Genomic DNA, 21,130 nt, shown 5'->3' with positions numbered 1-21,130 from the left:
CCACAGGAATAAATCATTCATATCATATAGCAAAGTGCATTTGATTAAATGAAGTTCATAATAGCCAAATGTACCAAAGGTTTTCAGAGAGTTGAAAATAAATATTGTTGCATACCTCCGAGATGGTTTAAGTACAAGGTTCTAAGGTTGCTAATGATGAAGATTCAGCGCAAAATGAATATAACAGACGGATATATTTAACTAGTAGTGTAATTTAGATTCAGCTAAATTACTGAAAGTACTAAATTAAATTTCAAGAGAACTGCGTTAGCTACAGAACAAAGTGTTTTTGTAACAACTTTATTTTGAGCTAATCGAAAAGAGTTTTGAAAAACCAAAAAACTTCATTTTGAGAAATTGACAATTAAAGAAAAAGTTTGTTAACTCTGAGAATAAACTGAAAGTTTTATGAAATAACACATTTCTGCTAAATGTTTGAAATACTTTATAGAATTAATATGGGTAGAGGTAAATTAAACGTGGTTTGACGGTTCTATGGTTTCTTGAACCGAAGCTGTAACATACTTTCAAGTTATAAGTATCTGAAATACTTGTTGCATCTGTACTTATATGACATGTCGATATTTTTCGAGGTTCCAATACTTGCATACATATAAAACCGCATATTAAAATATAATCAAATACTCTAGATTCGCATTAACTTTTAACCCATTATAACGCATCGATTGTTTGTTTTGACAAGTCCTTGAGCAACTATAATAATGATATTTAATAAACTTAACAACTTGATTTTGATTGAATGAAACTGCACAATATTTGCAACGTTACTGTTTGCATATTTATATATCTGTATGTGTGTTCAGCACACTTTTTTATTACATGTAATAGCAGTAACTGCTCTAACAAAAGATTTTATAGGAAATGTATTACAGTGTAAAAGTACGTTTTGACGTCACTAAATTAAGGCAAAAAAAAAAACACAGCGTAACTATGAAAATTTGAGACTGACAAGAAACGTTTACCTTTTTCAACTAAAAACAAAAAAAAACCTTTAACAAGTTTCACATAACACAAACATACCTTGGTAAACAAGAACAAATGCACTATTTAATTTTAATGTTTACATCCACAGCAAGCATTCAATAACCAGTCTTTGAATAAAAGGATAGCTTTATGGTGGAGTTTCGTAAAAGTCCTTCGTGGTTAGGTTAGCCCAAATGTCAGACATAATAGTAAACATTCAACTCCTCGTTTTAGTTCTTCTTCTATTTCTCAATGGTTTTAAGAAGAAAGGTTTAGGTTATCTTTGTTGTTTGAGTTATTGACCATAAGAATATATAAAACCAGTTTCTACGTAAAGGTTTTCTAAATTTTCAATGATATCTTTCTAAATTTAGGAGTTTTCTGTCAATCATTTTTTATGTTCCATTGGATTCAATTTGCTCATTTTTTGTATTTATTACATTGTTGTTACTTGGGTCGTCGAAAAGACAAATTTTAATTAATGTTATTTTTTATTATGCAATGTGAGTTTATGGCGTCGCATATACATATATTTAGTATAATTCTTTACGGTATAATATATCAGATTTAATCCTTTACAAAAATTATATGAACACGTGGCATTGTCCACAAAGCACGCTCTGGAAAATCTCAAAGAGTATAAACACAGAGAAAAAACAAATAGTTAGATTACTAGTGTTACTTTGATACTTGGAAGTTTGATAGTATGCAAAAAAAAATGCACAAGGTGTCAGGAAACTGATAAAAAACACTTTAGATTATCCAGAAGAGCCACCAGACAATTCCAATGTTTGTATAAAAAAACGCTCCAAACCATGTTTTTATCATATGTACGTAGAATCCAGTACATACTCGGGTGAAGAAACACATTCTGCTGGATGTACGAAGTAAGCTTTCCTTCATTGAAGAAACTTCTGGAAAGACACAAATTGTACCTCAGAAATGTATGTTAATGCTTTACTTACACCGGAAACTTGAATTTTGGTTTTGAAAACTGCTTATAAATTTATGAAGTAATGAAAACATCTTCATCAAGTTTCGAATCAATAGCTGCATGTGAATCAGGAGGTAAGATGATTAACGGAAGTCACGATTTTGGTAAGATATGGAAGTTTGTGATGCAAGTTCACGGTTGAGAATGCAAGCTACACAAAGGATATGAGAAGTCTACCTATTTTGACAATATAAAGATATCCATATTATTACGTTTAATGGCCCACGGTGGAGTATTTGAACCAACAGATCAATCTGTTACATCAGCTAGATAACGTTCCCTACCACAAAACAAGTACGACTCATACCCGATTTCTAAACAATAGTACCAACGTCTTTAAGTGTTTAAATAAGAACCAAATTTTTAGCTCAATATTAACTTTATAGAACACATATGAAGATGGAGCAAACATTAGAAAAAAATTGCACCAGACACCAGTTTAAGTTCTTAATAAGTAGAAACGAAGCCTTTATTTAGCCAAGACTAATGTGCACTTTATTATTGTTTGTTGGTTTACCTAAACGACACTTTGTACTCCAATTATGCTAAACTGCCAGGTTCACAAATCTCTATGCTTTAGACAAAACTGTCATAGTTTGAGATGTAAAGCAAGGAGAAGACGACCAGTTGGCACTCGTCAACTGAAATGGCTACCCCTAATCGAATAAAGAGATTGACTGTTACACATACGATGCACTCACAGCTGAAAATGTGAGATATATTTATTACGACCTTGAGCCCCTGCAATGGCTACTCTGATACGCTAGAACAATGTTAAAACAATCATCAATATAATAACTCCACAACTTATAAATGTATAGTGTTTCAAATTTATGTCTGCGGGCAAATTTTTTGTTTTTTGGAATTTCGCACAAAGCTACTCGAGGGCTATCTGTGCTAGCCGTCCCTAATTTAGTAGTGTAAGACTAGAGGGAAGGCAGCTAGTCATCACCACCCACCGCCAACTCTTGGGCTACTCTTTTACTAACAATAGTGGGATTGACCGTAACATTATACACCCCCACGGCTGGGAGGGCGAGCATGTTTAGCGCGACGCGGGCACGAACCCGCGACCCTCGGATTACGAGTCGCACGCCTTACGCGCTTGGCCATGCCAAGCCCCCTGCAGGCAAATAACATTAAAAGTTTCGTTGCTCGAAGTGGGCACAGCAAATATAACCTATTGTACTTAACAATAAGACACTTCTATTTGAATAATGTGTATTATATATACACGTGTGAATATTTCATTATTATTATTAGTTTGTAATTCGGTAAATATTTTAATTTATATTTTCTGCAAGTTTCACTCCTGCATCGTGTGTATTATAAGAAATCAAAAGCATTTTCATTCCTTCTTCAAAACAAATTTCATTTTGTCACAAAGTATGGAATAGCTCTTAACCTGAGAAAGAACTAATAAATACCATTCATCAACTATCTTTACCAAACTTTTACATTTATTATACGGCGAAAATTAAAATTAATTTTCATACTTCCTTAGAGTAGAAAGTATTTTTGCCTTATTACTCAGAGAACAAAAACATAGATTTTATTATTTATACATTTTTGCCAAATGTTTCTAACGTATTCCACATAGAGCTTTAATAATTTATATAGCTTCACAAATAATTAAAAAATGAAACTCTCTCACCAATAAGCAATGTAGATAGTTTCAAACTAGTGAACTACAAATTTACGTCTTATGAATGATTATTTTTATCTTATCCTCATCAATATATGTTTAAGTGACAGCTGATAAACACCAAATTGTACTTTTAGTTGTTTACTTTAATTGCTTATAAATAGCAAAACCGGTAACAGCTTTTATGATCAAATTTTTTGGTATGGATGCAAACGTTTGCAGCATTATGCTTATTTCTTAAACTTTTCAATAAATGTGCAAAGTTTTGATGCTTTCGACTTTTCCTTTGTTTAATTTGAAAGAAATGAATATTTTCTTCTCAGGTGTATCATGAGATCAGAACATCACACTAAAATCATATAAATTATATAGTTCATTGAAGATAATCTAAACACAACAAAATTATCAAGTCACTAGAATATTTCACAGTTTGATTAAACGCAGCCACTCTCCTAAGCCTGCGTGTTTATGAGTAAGCTTTATTATCAGTATTTAGAATCCCGCATTTAAGTTGAAATTTAATATGAAATAAAAAGTTTTATTAGTGGTCTGTAAACACAAAAATATAACAATAACTATGCGCTTAAACTGTGAACCTTTTCAACTTATACCCCATATAAACATTTTATACGCTAAACGACCATTGGTGTGTTGAGTGGAATTTTAAAATAAACTACTCAAGAAAACCGCAGTAGTTTTCATCAAATGTCAACACTAGAAACAGGAACCGTGACAGAAACGTTGCGTGAGACTTACAGCAGGCTCAGAAACGTTTCTTTCTCGCTTGAGTGACTTCTTCAAGAAGGTTGTAGTTTCATGTCAACTCATTTTAGGGCCACGAGAATAGAAATTTTCCCCGTCAGTAGCTTAACAGAATTGGCATAGTTTTAAGACAATATTTGAACGAATGAATATTACTTACACTTACTTTCAACTGAACAAAGTTTAAGCATTTATGTGCAAAAATTTACACACAAACACCTAGAATATTTCAAAAGGAGAGTAATGTAGCACTTGGAGATATGTATTGAAAACAGAAGCACGAAGTGCTTCTAACATACTTACGAAGCACTTTCTTTTAACATAACAATTTTACTAAGATTATTGTAGAATTAGCTGTTCCTGTTACTGGTGTAGCGAAAAACTACACAATAGGATAGATGCTCGCTGTTTACCGCAGTGAATCGAACTTCAGAATTTAGCGTTGCATATTTCTACACTTAGCGCTGACCCACCGAAGGACTACAGAATTAAAAACGTCTCTGTACACAAAGTGACGATTTTTAAAAGTTTATCATATAATTGGAACATCTCTTCTGTGCATGGAACATGATAAGTAACGCATGTTTATGTCAGAACAATTCACGTTGATAATGATAAGTAACGCATGTTTATGTCAGAACAATTCACGTTGATAATGATAAGTAACGCATGTTTATGTCAGAACAATTCACGTTGATAATGATAAGTAACGCATGTTTATGTCAGAACAATTCACGTTGATAATGATAAGTAATGTATGTTTATGTCAGAACAATTCACGTTGATAATGATTTTTGATTTCTCGTACCTAAACGTCTCTAGGTATTTTAGCCATACAGCAGTATCATTAAAACAAGATTATATTACGGAAGTGGAAAACCAAACCTCAGTTACACTATTCTTTAGATGACGTTTTCATCGTAACGAGAATTAAAGTGGTTTATTGTTTTCAAATAATTCATTCTACTTTATAATAATGGAAATAAAGTATGTATATGTAATACATAAAATTTCAAGTCACATTAAACAATAACTATCTTATTCCATAATTTAATTATGACTTACCATCTTTCCTACGTTCATACCATTAACTAATGTTATTTGTTGTCCTAAATGTTCACGACAAAGAAATCTGAAGTGGGATATATTTCACAAGTTAAATGATAATGCTCTATGTTTCTGAGTTCTAAACTGCGGCATTTGTGTTTTGTTTTTATGTGCAGTTAAAGCCATTCTGAGTTTTTCTTTATTGCATAACTTTTTCTGGGATTTTTATTTAAAATATTTCTAGAATAGCCAACTTTTCTAGTTCAGAAGAGATAAGCGTTTACCCTTACCGAAGCTAACATGAAAAATTATTGGACAAACGTGATCCTCAGTCTTCAAATCCATCGAGGAAAAAAGTACTCAGTGACTAGAGGGGTTACGGGAGAGAGAAAAGATGAAAAAAATATGTTATATAATTCTGCTGTTATGACATGTAGGCTAGTACCGTAACTCAAATAACGGGAGCAAAAAAGACGTGGTCTGATTTAGAGAAGACCTGTGGTTGTTTAATTTCAGAGTTCGTTTATCATCTATTCTGCCAAGAATCCTAGACGTAGCAAAATAGTCAACTGTTGTGAGCCTACTGTGTTCATTTCATGGGTCAATATCATTCATATAGTTGGTTCAAAGTCAACTTTGAAACTTTGAAAACTGTTATACGTCAACATTATTGGAGACGTATACGATCTGTATGAAAAACAAATTCCTTTGAAAACCCTATAAGTGACAACAAGACATCGTGTTATATAAACTGAATTAACTTATTTTAGAAAGTTTGAACTTTTGGAAGGTTTTGATTCGTCACGTTTTAAATATAATTGCGGAAAAATTCTTTATTTATGAGAGCTTACTGAATTACCCGCATCTGTTCAAAGTTAAAGTAAGTAAAATAACTAGAACGTTGACGTTCTAGTTGAAATAGAAGCAAACTAAAGCTTTCATGCATGATCTAAAAAAATAGCACAGAACAATCTTTTATAGTGATTTTAGTTTCTAGGAAAATCAACTGTGTATTTGAGTTGAATTGTTCGAGTTATACAATTATTGGTTCGTATTATTATCTCGTTTTGTTAATTATCTTATAATTCTTTTTTTTATGTAAGAAAATTTTTATTTTGCTATAAACTAAAACAAAATATCGTTTTATTTAAAACAATCACCCGGGATCGAGATGCATCTATATGATTAATTTTGGAAATAAAACATAAAAAAACAATTGTATATGAATTCAAATATGTATGCTTAATCTTAATTGATTTACAAAGAAAAATTACATAAACACCAAAATCACATGAGCATACTTTATCAAAAGGGCAGGAAATTTTGAAATTACATTAAATGTACCGAGCTTTCAGCTTATCTCGATACATCATAAAAAATATCTTGAAACAAGTTTCTATGTAATAGTTGTATCGGCTGAACTACGGTCTGTTTTTAAATATCTTTTCTCGTGTTGAAAGATGTACGAGTAATTTGCTTTTTAATTAGAATATTCAGTACCTGATAACTATGATTTCTATTGACGAGAGAGATGCATTTAAGTTTTATACATTAAACTACAACGTAAAATTATAAAATTGATTTATTTAATATATTTCTAGCCTTACAAAAGATAAGTAAACATTTATATAAGTGTGTGCGTATATGTGTTTTCTTATAGCGAAGCTACATCGGGCTATCTGCTGGGTCTACCGAGGGGAATCAAACCTCTAATTTTAGCGTTGTAAGGCCGACGTTGGATGGTATTAGAAATGCATTGTACATTAAATAAACTTAATGGGAACACCAATACCCACCGCCCTAGCTGTTCAACTCAGTAAAACTATTTGTGGAAGAATGTGATGGACGCTATCTAAATCATAATATTTACACAAATCTTTAGCGAAATCGCTAACTTACGAAGCACAAAATGTCGGTTTTATTATAATAAAACCGCTCTCAATTTACAATGATATCACGGCAGATTTTTTAAACATTTACCCCCCCACACGTAAATGAAGCTGGCTTTGTATTATAGATGTCTTAAAAATTGCAAACTAGTAACATCTATAGCATCTTTCTACAGTGTATGTTTGCTGGACAGGTCTTTAACCTGCATTTAAGCAGCGTTATGATGTTGATTTCCTAGTTCTTTCAGCACTGTTATACATTCATCATCTGATACATACCAATGCTAGCAGTTATTTTTGTTATAAAACCACACTGAGCTTTTTAAATGAAAACAACATAAAAGTAACCATGACTCTGCAGTAAATTTTTGTTTTGCTAGCCAACGTTAGGGCTTCTAGATTTCATTGAATATTATGACATACGAATGTTAAGAGAAGTAAGTTTCGATAATGGCTATAAACCAAAACGTTAGCTAGTAATGAAAATAGATAAGTTTTTCATTGGGATTTGTTATGAGTCAATTTCTTCACTCAGCGCTTCGTTCCTTAAGAAATGACGGGAAGACAAAGCATTCACAAGATAAAGCATTATTAGCTAGTACAGCGGTATGTCGACGGATTTATAACGCTAAAATCAGGGGTTCGATTCCCCTCGGTGGGCTCAACAGATAGCCCAATGTGGCTTTGCTATAAGAAGACACACACTCTTTGTTTGTTTTTTTAATATGCGCAAAACCGTCCCTAATTTAGTGATGTAAGACTAGAGGGAAGGCAGCTAGTTATTACCTCCCACCGCCAATTCTTGGGCTATTCTTTTACCAACGAATCGTGGTAGTCATTATTAAATTGTCATGCCCGCACGACTGAAATTCAGTTATTTTTTGGTGTGACCCTTAATTTACAAGCCGAGCGCCAATTTAATCTCTTTAATGTTCCTTTTACGTGTGTAATTGAACTACGAGATGTAATGTGATGTAACCTATTTAACATTATTTAATACCTATAAATGTAGACAGTGTTACAGAAATGCTACAACCAAACGTATTTCGACCATAAGTAAAGGGCCACAAATGTAATGCTTTCCTTATCCTTTGCCCAGCAGACTTATGGTAGGCGTTTCTGACATTTATTCCATGAATATCATGAGATCGGAAGGCTAGAAGCTGTTGAATAGACCTTTTATCACACACTCCAACTATAAGTTCCAGCTTAGTAAGCTAACGAATAACTGAAAACAACTTTTTTGCAGCAATGTTGACAGGTTAAAAGTTAAGTCTTGACAGCTGTATGTTTCGTAGCTGAAGATTTTGGTTTTCAAACCTCTCAACGGTGCTGTTCCATTTCACCAAATGTTATGTGATTAAGCTATGGACACATTCGTCTTCACGTCCTAGCAGATTAGATTTATTATTATTATATAGTTTAGCAAAAGCAAGCTCCCTCCCCTTCACAAATCACCTTTAAAGAGTTATCATAAGGCGGGAGTGCTTGATTTCAGCTCGTGCCTCGAAATGTTACTTGTTGGTGGCAGAATAAATTCGAAACAGATATTAGGTGTCTCCATAGCAGACATATTTCTCATACGCAAACTACTGTTGCTGATATTATAGCAGTATGAGCAACATGATTTATACTTTTATTATATTCTGTAGCATATATATGTACACCAGCAGTTTTAATGAGGATAATTAATCTTCATTATGATCACTAAGCTAGATAAAGGAATTTCCTAATATTTATGTTGCAAATATATAGAACTATCACTAACTAGAATACCTGAATAAATCGTGCACTTATGCTCCTTATCACATTAACTGTCCCGGCTTGATCAAGTGTGTTAAAGCGTTCGACTCGTAATCCGAAGGTCGCGGGTTCGAAACCCGGTCGCACCAAACATGCTCGCCCTTTCAGCCGTGGGGGTGTTATAATGTGACGGTCAATCCCACTATTCGTTGGTAAAAGAGTAGCCCAAGAGTTGGCGGTGGGTGGTGATTACTAGCTGCCTTCCTCTCTAGTCTTACAGTGCTAAATTAGGGACGGCTAGCACAGATAGCCCTCGAGTAGCTTTGCGCGAAAATTCAAAACAAACAAACAATCACATTAACTGGTGTATGTTTCTTTAGGTATATCTTACAGATTAAAATATATATTTATATATCATATGCCTAATACTTTTCCAAAAACAACAAACATCCTATACTGTGGGCATGGAGTTTGTTTGTTTGTTTTCGAATTTTTGACCGTTACATTATAACGCCTTCACTGCTGAAATGACAAACATGTTTGGTGGGACGGGGATTCGAACTCGCAACCTTCACAACACGAGTCAAACGCCCTAACCACCTGGTTATGGCAGGCAAGGGTGTGAAGAACTGATACTGCAAACAAAATCGTAATTAATACAGACAAGCATAAGGAAAGCAGTTCATCTGTGTTTCCTTTTTATAACTTATTAGTATCTCTTTTAAAAACTGCTTATGTAAACGTATGTAACTTCATAGTTCTTTGGTCTTACATCTACTTTGTCTTGTATCTTATAGATTAATACTATTATACCCATGTACCACAAACAATAAAATATCAAGCTAGACTTTTGGTTGTTTTTATCGCACATTTTGAAATATGTTATAAAACTAATAAAATATCGGTAAATTTTATTTAACGTGCGTGTTTTCTTATAGCAAAGCCACATTGAGCTATCTCCTGTGTCCACCGAGGGGAATCGATCCCCTAATTTTCGTGTTGTAAATCAGTAGACTTATCAAGGCCTCAGCGGGAACATTTTATTTAACTTTTATGTAAGAATAAAATACAAATTTCCAATATGAAACAGTGAAAACTAAATTAGGTCATTCACAGATATTAAAAAAATGATTTATGGAAGGTATGTTGTCCAACAACTGTGTATTAACATTAACACATACAATTTAACCAAAATAAGATAAAATATAACTTTAACTCCGAACGTAGCAGGTTCGAATCCCAAGCACATCAAACATTCTCGAACTTTTAGCCGTGATGGTGTTATAATGTGACGGACAATCCCTCTATTCGTTGGTAAAAGAGTAGCCCAAGAGATGGGGTGGGTGGTGATGGCTAGCTACCCTTCTTCTAGTCTTACATTGCTAAACTAGGGACGACTGGCACAGATAGCCCTGGAGTAGCTTTGCGCGAAATTCAAAACAGGTCAATATAACGTACCATACAAGTGAGGAAGTGATAAAAAAATTGTTCAGTTCATTAATTCGTCTGCATTACTAACTGTTTCTGTAGTCTACTCAGTAGTATTTCTAATGTTTACTGAAATATTTCTCTCTATTTTATTACTGTAAATAGTGTTTTAAAAATAAGTAGATGTGTGTTGTTTTTACAGAAATTTAAGCATTTTATACAAGCTAATTCTAATATTGTTATATTTCACCTACATACTTATTTCTTTTTGCAAGGGCCCTTACAAGGCCTGGTGGTTATGACGTTCTACTCGCAATCTGTGGGTTTGAATGACTATCGTACTAAATATGTTCGCCTTTCAGGGGCGTTATGATGTGAAGTTGATAAAAAAAGTATCCCAAGAGTCATTTGTGGATGGTATTGACTAGCTTCTTTCCCTTTAGTCTATCATTGCTAAATTTTGGACGGCTAGCACAGTTATCCCTCATTTGGCTCTGCGAGAAATTCTAAACGTGTGTAAGATTTATTAAACAACAATTGTATCTATGTTTGTGTTGAACAGTACTTTAGTTGTTAAGGGGATAAATACGTTAGATGACATACAATATCTATAAGTGAATTGTTTTAAATCAATTAATCACCCCTCCAAAAAAAAAAAAAGAACAATTCTCTTCAGAGTTATGACATTTTACTAAAATAGTACCTCCTTATTACCAACACTTGGAGTTTGGATTCCTCACAAATAAGTATGCTTCAAACAGTTTTTCACTGCCTTACTAATTTACTTTCGGTTGTAACCATCCAAGAAAACAACACGCAAAAGTGTTATTTATAGCAAACAAATATAAATCATTCTCTTTGTGTCAGAACTTAAAATAATTTGTGTAGAAATTGTTTTGTGTAATAAATGTTCAGGAAATTGTGCTGTTATCAGTAATTTATGAGACTATTATAGGTGAATTTACTTATACAAAAATGTAATATATATAGGACAATATGTGATGCTTCTTACATTTATATTATCATATTTAAATATATATCCGTCAATAAAGAGTACACAGACTCGTTATACACTTTTACAAACTTTACTTCGGTGGCTACACATTGTATGACATCTCAGTGACACAGCGGTATATCTGCGAAGTCACACGGCTAAAAACCGGGTTTCGATACCCGTGGTGGGCAGAGCACAGATAGCCCATTGTGTAGCTTTGTGCTTAATTCCATTCAAGCAAACACATTGTTGTCTGTAAATCATATGCATAGTCATTAAGACAGTAAGATGACTTTCTTAAGATTATATTTTAAATTTTTGTTTAAGAATGTGATCTTTTCTATGCCTTCTAGATCATATAATTCTCTCACATATGTTAATGTTTGTAATACTTTTTGTCCCATCTAATAAAGCATGTCGCATATCATACATGTGACGTCACACGTTAGTGAATGACATATGCATTACAAATTACACATTGCATACTCGTAGTATGCAGTACACAGAACTTAGCAGCATTAATAAACTGATGTATGCAAATTAATTTTGAAATATTTAACCAGTAAAATAAAAATAAAAGTTACAGTGATGTGTAAATACAAAATACAAAAACACGCGAGTCGACAACTCTTAGTGATAAAACATTGAAAGAGTGAAACAACCACATATCAAGGTATTTAATTTTCTTTCTTACGTGTAGTTTAATGGCATCTTTTCTTTTTTAATTTAAATATCATGATACTGAAAATTAGAATTAGTTGTTTCTTAAAATATCACAGTAAACTTAAAAAAAAACTATTCACAATTAGTTGAAAGTGTTAAATATTTTTTTACGTTAAAATAAAGATGTCAGAATGACATGAGAAATCTAGAGTATGTGTTGGAGTCTACCAGGAGTCTTAACAGACCGTGTAAAGTCGTTACTACTACAGCCAGTTTTTACTGGAATTTATTCACCAATCCCACTGGTTCTTGGGCGCGATCGCAGAGCTACATTTGGCATAGTTTCAACGTGTAACTCGTTTAGACAAGGGAAAATTCTAGTTGAGTAAATGCTTATAATCTAGAATAAAGCGAATAAGCATTCTCACTCTTTGTAACTAATTTACAGTTTAGTCTAAATCATATCAGGAATTATCAAATAGTTTATTCCTCAGTAAATAACCTTCAGGTTATGGCTGAGCTTGTTGAAGTATCGTGTAACAAAGATTTGTTCCAATAAATGAGGATAAAACAGGTTAAGTTTTATTATTTTTATATTTAGTACTTTACTTCACTGTTTAATAGTATACTTTAAAATATTTAACTATCGTTATCTTTAAATGTTAAAACACTGTTTAATAGTATACTTAAAAATGTTTAAACGGCCTAGCATAATCAGGTGGTTAAGGCACTGGACTCCTAATCCTAGGATCGCGGGTTCGAACCCGTCACCCTAAAATTGGTCGCCCTTTCAGCCGTGGGGACGTTATAATGTAACCGTCAATCCCACTATTCGTTGATAAAAGTGTAGCCCAAGAACTGGCGGTGGGTAGTGATGACTAGTTGCCTTTCCTCTAGTCTTACACTGCTAAATTAGGGACTACTAACGCAGATAACCCTCGAGTAGCTTTCTGTGAAATTCAAAACAAACAAACAAAAATGTTTAAATATCGTTATCTTTAAATGTTAAAACACTTCACAAGAAAAAACGTCAACTGAAGAGAAGATAATATTTTTATGCGTTACTTTTCTGATATAATTTGTGTAACATTCACCAACAATAATTCTGTATTGAAATATTATACAGCATAATACAGAGATTTTTATTCTGACGTAGTTCATTTACATAAGTTTTCTTTCATAAGGATTCATTTCAAAACACAAAAGTATGATTAAAATCGAGAATAGTTTAAAAGGTGAAATACAAAGACTGATTTTGTTTTCACTAGCTTGTGTTTATGTCCATAACAGATTAAAAGTTTTACTTTTACTGAGATCAGTATGTGGTGGTATGTGAACTGTTAAAAACACACTAACGGTATGTGAAATATAACTTGTGTAAGAAGACACTTTAAGGTTATAAAATAGAATTGATTAATAAACATAAACACTGTAGAGTAATAAATGGAAAAAATGAAGATATGAAATAGAAGTAATAATACCATAAACTAAGTTAGCTACTGTCTACAGCATTCATCTTCTGGGAGACAAAACTTTAATGTTCATATTTTGCAATGTTCTTTTTTACATATGTATTCTTCATCTGTTAATGTCATTAAGTACAGGCTTAAAATTAAGAGGGAGTTACTATGGATATTATAGAATGTGTGTATCGTTTCAGTTTTATTTATGCATAAACATATGTTATTCATAAACTTCTAATTATTTGAAATAAATATCTTGATCTGAATTACAACTCTGGTGTATAAAGATAATAAAACCAGTAAACTAAATTAAATACAAAAAACACCAAAGGAAACAAAACTCTACACACTCGGTCGACTATGATAGCCTCCTTCAAGTTTGATGTGTTTTTAATAGACTTAGTTTCGTCTTCTTGTGACGGTTTCGGATTAATTACGCTTGTTCTCGGATGCTGAAATATACGAAATAAGAACCTATCAGTCAAGTTTCAGTGTTAATATACGATGAAAGTGTTAAGATAGTACAATTCCTTAGCTCTTATTTTACATATGTCATACACTATGATTATCTGGTTCTATTTCATACAAACAATCTAACATACTTCACTGATTTCTAGTTTCAAACACACCATGTTATGTTTTTTTGGTTTTTTTGGCTGTTATTTCAGTCATGTAATACATTTCGATAGGTCTCTCTTTTGTGCGCTTCACTTAATACGTTTTATTGGGTCCGTATTTTAGGCATTTTATGTAATACGTTTTATTGATCATTATCTTAGACAATTCATGTATACGTTTCATTGGATTGTTATTTTACACACGTCAAGCTACTTTCAAATCCCTCATTCGTTTTAGACACTTGATGTTATACGTTCCATGGATTCTTTGTTTTAAGCACATTTAAAGTGTTATCACAAACATTTCGTGTAATGTTTCACAGGTTCTTGATTTCAAACACATTATATTAACTTTTCTTTCATTGTTATTTCAGACATTTAATATAATATATTTCTGGTGCTTACAGTAAGCACGTTGTATAATAACTATCATAAAGCACTGCGAATGGAAAGAAATAAGCATAAACAACTCATTTGTAAGATACATAAACAAGTTAGATAATATAAAGTACATATTGTTGCCATATGTTCTTCAAATAAATTATAGATGGCCAATTATTGTGAAAGTAAAATCTGTTGTGTTTCTGACACAAGTTGTATGTTCTTTAACGATCTTAAACATGTCACACCTCTTCCCGACATGCACATATTGTCAAAAAATTCACAAATGTTGAATCCCAGGGCTCGTGGTTCGCATCCTTTGTTTCAAAATTGCACCTCCAAATTTGGGATAGTTGGTGCGTATTACTAATGATGGTGAAATACCACTATTCACTCGGACAAGAGTAATCTAAGACTTGCCCGCGAATGCTGTTTACTAGCTGCCTTCCCTCTAGTCTGTCAGTTCAGAGTGGATCCTTTTGTAGCTTTGTTCGAAAATTCTGACGCACATTTCCCCTGCTAGAATGACTGGGCAGAAAAAGGGAGTGAGGAAATATATTAAACACCTTACAGGGACTCGTACAGGTTAAGAACTAACGTTGTAAAGACGTATGGATGGAGTTAGTTTGGTTTGGTTTGAATTTCGCGCAAAACTACACGAAGGCTATCTGCGCTAGCCGTCCCTAATTTAGCAGTGTAAGACTAGAGAGAAGGTATTTAGTCATCATCATCCACCGCCAACTCTTGGGCTACTCTTTCACCAACGAATAGTAGAACTGACTTTGTAACACCACCACGGCTGAAAGGGCGAGCATGTTTGGTGTGACGAGGATTCAAACTCGCGACCCACAGATAACGAGTCAAGTGCCTTAACCACCTGGCCATGGCGAGCCGATGTAGTTAGTATTAGGTAAATAACATCATCACGAGAACTATAATATCTGTTATATCTAAACCATAGTATTGCTGCAGACACTCTGAAATTAGAAGGCATGACAGGTCAGGGGCATAAACAGTGAATATTAAAGAATAATTCCAAGTGCAAATACTGATAAGTAATGATTTTTATTTAAGGAGCTAATCCATTTCATTTTCTTTTATTTATAGTTTGCGAGCAATAATTTAGTTACTTGCAAAATATATATCAAAATTATTTTTTCTATCTTTTCGATTTATTTTCGTGTTTAATCCATTAAACAACTTGAACTGGCTTGTACATTTGAGAAACAATGTACTCTGACACTTTCAGAAACATATATTCAACTTACTTTGAACGTGCTCATTGGTTTCTTTAAAATTTCACTTGTTTTCTCGCTGCGAGAAAGGTAGTTGACGAGAGTAAATTCCAATAAGGCCCCAAAAACCATCACTGAGCATGAGCCAATCCAAATATCAATAGCCTTGATATACGATACAGGGGGTAACTGGGTTCGTACTCCTGAAGCCACGGTGGTCAGTGTGAGTAGAGTTGTCACTCCTAGGGTCACTCTGGCAGGAACAGCGTCTACGTTCAGCCAGAAAGACACCCAGGAGATCATTACAATCAGGAAGGTAGGAAGATACGTCTGAATCAAGTGGTACCCGTATTGGCGTTCCAAAACAAAACTTACGTTGAGAAAACTGAAAGCTCCTTTAAGGTGTAAAATATAAAGATCTGAGTTGAGTCTATCACAAAATAGAACATGAATAATAAGACTTAAAGTTATTTAAGTTAAACTAAATCAGTTTCAAAAGAACACTGTGTTTTAGCATTTTATTTGTGTGTCAAAAACCAGCATGAATAACAAAATATGTGTCACTATAGGTATCTAAGTTTAATTTATTATAAAAAAAATCGATGAGTGAATACTTATTTTCTAATTTTATATCATTATTGTTGTAAATCTAAACTCGATTTCACGTACGGGTATTAGGTAGTAAGTGAAAAACAAAGGTTTGCTTTGCTTGTTTTCAGTTTCACGCAAAGTTACACGAGGGCTTTCTGCGCCATCCGTCCCTAATTTAGCAGTTTAAGACCAGAGGGAAGGCAACTAGTCATCACCACCCACCGCCAACTCTTGGGCTACTTTTTTACCAATGAATAGTGGGATTAACCGTTACATTATAAAGTACCATAGCTGAAAGAACGAGCATGTTTGGTGCAACGGGGATTCGAACTCGTGATCCTCGGATTACCAGTCGAGTGCCTTAACCACCTGGCCAGAGAACAAAGGTGTCATCTCTCTGTATAATTATATATGAAACCTAATATTTCACATAAAGCTGTTCTTGTTTTCTGACTGTAAAGCTATAATTAGCTCTCTGCACTCTGTCCACCTTGAGGAGAATCAAACCTCTGACTTCTAGCACTGTAAGTTCATAAACTTGCCGCTGGCCTATCAGGAGCGCATGGAGTTAAATTTATCATAAAGACAAGACGCTGAAGTGCGGTAAACATTGAAAAGACAAATGTCATTTAATGCAATTAAAGTCAAAGTAACCCAAATCAACATGAATATTGAGCATTCAACATAAAACCATAGTTGGCCTAAGAAATATCAGGTAATAGTTTTGTTGCTAAGCGACAATATATATTCTTGAGCATTTCCAAAAGAAAAGAAGCATGAAAACATTTTTGATAGAGTGACAAATAAAATAAACCTTTAATAATTAGTGATATGTAAATCCTGTAATGCAGACACGTGCATGGAAAAATCTGTCATATATATTTACATCTTATAATTTGAAACATTCGTAACTTCTTGTCAAAATTCCATCATTTACATGCAAAGTAATGAAATCCTCTACAAATTATAGTCGTTCATTTATATGACTTTCTCAGTTTAATTCTTTTCTCTTATTAAAATAAGAGTTACCAATTTAAGTAATCATCGAAATGACATTCACACTTCTCATCAATTACAATCTTTAATCACTGCTTCCAAGAGTGCTTAGGTAGAGACAAATAAATTCAACGTTAAGTTTGACTTGACAGGGTTATAAATTTTATATCATATATCTTTTAATAAAATCACGTTGATTTCGAGACATTTAAAAACATACGTTCTTTTACAATTCCTTTAACCATATAGAAAGAGTGTATACTTATTATAACAAACAAATATTAAAATAAAATATATCAAACCATGTTATTTACTATCTTTAGAAAATAAAATAAGCACACGTTCCAACATCCGACCAGAGCATGTTAACGCGTGTGCACAGCCAGTTAATATATTTGTACATAATTTATATCCAACGATAGAGTGTAGTTTACGTGTAAGAACAGGTATTCAGGAGTGTGTTTTTTCAGATACAAATTATTCAGTCTAATAAAGCAATATATTAGATGAAATGTGTTCAACAGTCTTCCTCAACCTTTTTGGAAAAAATATTGCCTAACCAATGGAATTGTGTTAGATTTTTTGTGTTAAAATATCATACTTAACCATTTTTAACAACGTTTGCTAGATTTTAGGTAGAACATTTTGTTATGCTGTTTTTGCTTTAAGTAATCAATGATATATTTATATAATAAATTAAACCAAAAGACTCGGTTGTTATTAGTTTTAATTTTTTCTTTTAAAACTGCATCCGATGGTTCAGCGGTCATTCAGCTTGAGAGCTTATAGCTCTAAAAATAACCCATTGCATTAGCTTTATGCTTAAAAGAGGGAAACAAAAATGATTTCAAACTGAAAATAAACTAAAATTATATCGATTTTATTACTTAATATAAAATGCGTGAATTTATCATAATTAAATTTTGACACTTTATAATTTAACATCAGGGTCAAACCGGTGATTTAAAACACATTGATTGAATGTTAATAATATATCACAGATTTAAATGCAACCATTGATTAACAATAAAAGCGAAATATAAACAAGGAATTCCAGCTGTTATTTTAACATACATTTGCATAGCGTTAGAATATTATAGAAGCTTGCACACTGACACAAGAAACACAACTTTACATTTGTTTGCAGATTCTTTTAATTAACACTTTTTAGAGCAACTTAGAAATTCTTACAACAATTTATGTTAACAGCAGCACTTTATACAATATTGCACATTCACAGAAGTAATACAGTTTATAAAAGATTGCACATTTACATAAATACATTTTATAGCAGCTTGAACATTCACATAAGTAATGTCCTATTTGACTAGGCCTGGCATGGCCTAGCGCGTTAAGGCGTGCGCTTCGTAATCTGAGGGTCGTGGGTTCGCGTCCAAGTCGCGCCAAACATGCTCGCCCTCCCAGCCGTGGGGGCGTTATAATGTGACGGTCAATCTCACTTTTCGGTAGTAAAAGAGTAGCCCAAGAGTTGGCAGTGGGTGGTGATGACTAGCTGCCTTCCCTCTAGTCTTACACTGCTAACTTAGGGACGGCTAGCACAGATAGCCCTCGAGTAGCTTTGTGCGAAATTCCAAAAACCAAACCAAACCTATTTGGCACGGCGGTAAGTCTGCGGACTCAGAACGCTAGAAATGGGTTTCGATAATCTGTTTGTTTGTTTTGAATTTCGCGCAAAGCTACTCGAGGGCTATCTGCGATAGTCGACCCTAATTTAGCAGTGTAAGACTAGAGAGAAGGCAGCTAGTCATCACCATCCACCGCCAACTCTTGGGCAACTCTTTTACCAACGAATAGTGGGATTGACCGTCACATTATAATGCCCCCACGGCTGAAATGGCGAGCATGTTTGGTGCAACCGGGATTCGAACCCGCTTAACACGCTTGGCCATGCCAGGCCCGTTTTGATAGTCATGGTGGACAAAGTGCAAACAGTCCAAGTCCCTTTTGTAGCTTTGTGCTTGACTTCAAATAAACGATAAACATAAATACTACTCTTTCACAGTAGCTTGCAAAGTTACATAAGTGGTACATTTTCACAGGAATTTGTACGTTCACAAAGATAATGCATTTTGACAGCAGATAAAATATACCTGTATCGATGACACGCAGGAACTGACCACAACTGTAGTCAACTAAATCAAACTCATTCAGCTCCACCATCTCTTCAATGAGCAGGGCGTTCTTCTCCTGCCACCTAACTCTAACTTGGTCAGTTGTTTGTGCATCTATAAGAAAATGAAAATAGCTTATAATATGCAACGTTAAATATAAAATAAACTTTATAAAAAAGTTTCAGAATAACTAACTTTTCCGTATAAGCTTGCATTAAATCCCACAAGGGTCATAAGAAAATGAGTCCCAGGGATTAAAAGATGCCAGCAGAGGTCACTTTAGTACATTTCTACATAGCGGTTATAAGAAAACAAGCCGTAAGGTTTAAGATAGCAGCAGAAATCACCTGTATAGAATCATGTAATGTAATTCTGTTTTAGGCTGCACAGCAGTACAGGAAAACAAGCCCTAGGTTTATGGTTGCAACAGGAGTCACACGCTAGAGAATTCTGTTGCTGGTGCTTTTTGAACTATTAGTAATTAATATTAGGAAAAGCAAAACTATTCATGACATTAATCGATAAATCTAGCATGTTAGCTGTTGGTTGTTTAATGGGTTTACTATTGTATATTTATTTCAATATCGATGTTTATTTCAGTTAAATGTGTATATATAGAAACATATGTAACTTATACTGTTAAATGTGTGCTGTGAAATTCCTGCCTATTCACTAAATTTGGAAAAAATTCTCGAGTTTAAGAATCAACAATGTACTACGTGTGTATGTAAGTACAAGTGTCTGCCATTATTATTAGTATATATTATTGGTTCACTGCAGCTGGTATACTATAAACCTCGGAAGCTATAACTGTGATTAACGCTTATTAATCAGGAACTTCAACTATTTGCCAGAAACGTTTATAAATTTCAAAAATTATAAACCATTTAACATTAGTGGATCCGCATCAGACATTAGTATTTTTATGAAAACATTATATAACTTCAGTGATGGAAAACTTATGTGTGATCGACGGCGAACGAAGAGCTAGTTAGCTCCCAGGTAAGTGAACTGTACGTACATTAACTTAGAATTCATTTGCTCATCAAAATCCTTGATAAGAAAGGAAGTTCCAGATAAAATAGAATTTTCAGTATTCTTTTTAAGTTTATAAAACTTTTCTACATGAATTATTCTTTGTAACAGTCGTTATTATAAATCGTGTTATTGTTTATATATTAAAATATATTTGTATTAAGAAAGAAAAGTGTGTATATCAATACTGTTGGCAAATATCATAAATTTCATACGTTTGCATTTAATTAACATCTAAACTTAAATTAAGATTTAACTAAATTTTAGGGTATAAGAAATCCTAATACGTTACATAACAAACTGGAGGCTTGTGCGAGATATATTATAATACGTAACAGTTGATTTTACAGTTGAGGTCTATAACTGTGGATTAAACCAGGGAAACAGAAAAAAAAACATTATTTAGCACTGTTTAAAATTAACTAACTTTATGTTTCTTGAATCAAAGGCTTTTCTTCATAGTTTGCTTAAAGAGATTATCACGGTCAACATTCTCTGACACACCGGAATGTGTAATGTGCTACTTTTGTA

General features: G+C 33.3%; 1 protein-coding gene across 1 annotated transcript in view; it reads right to left on the bottom strand.

Annotated features, from left to right (window-relative positions):
• Positions 1-13,270: 13,270 nt before the first annotated feature.
• The window catches only part of LOC143232096 (glycine receptor subunit alpha-2-like), a 42,114-nt gene continuing 34,254 nt past the window's right edge, over positions 13,271-21,130 (bottom strand). Inside the window, exons 6-8 of the mRNA XM_076467168.1 lie at positions 19,544-19,678; positions 15,879-16,240; positions 13,271-14,064 (exon numbers count right to left, since the gene is read on the bottom strand). Of these exons, the coding sequence (XP_076323283.1) occupies positions 13,879-14,064; positions 15,879-16,240; positions 19,544-19,678 (683 nt within the window). The 3' untranslated portion in view covers positions 13,271-13,878. The remainder of the gene's footprint in view (positions 14,065-15,878; positions 16,241-19,543; positions 19,679-21,130) is intronic.

Source organism: Tachypleus tridentatus, chromosome 11 (assembly GCF_004210375.1).
Source record: "Tachypleus tridentatus isolate NWPU-2018 chromosome 11, ASM421037v1, whole genome shotgun sequence".
In the NCBI taxonomy this organism is placed as follows: Eukaryota; Metazoa; Arthropoda; class Merostomata; order Xiphosura; family Limulidae; genus Tachypleus; species Tachypleus tridentatus.
Note: the sequence above shows the minus strand (reverse complement) of the source record. Positions and strands in the feature narration are given on the sequence as shown.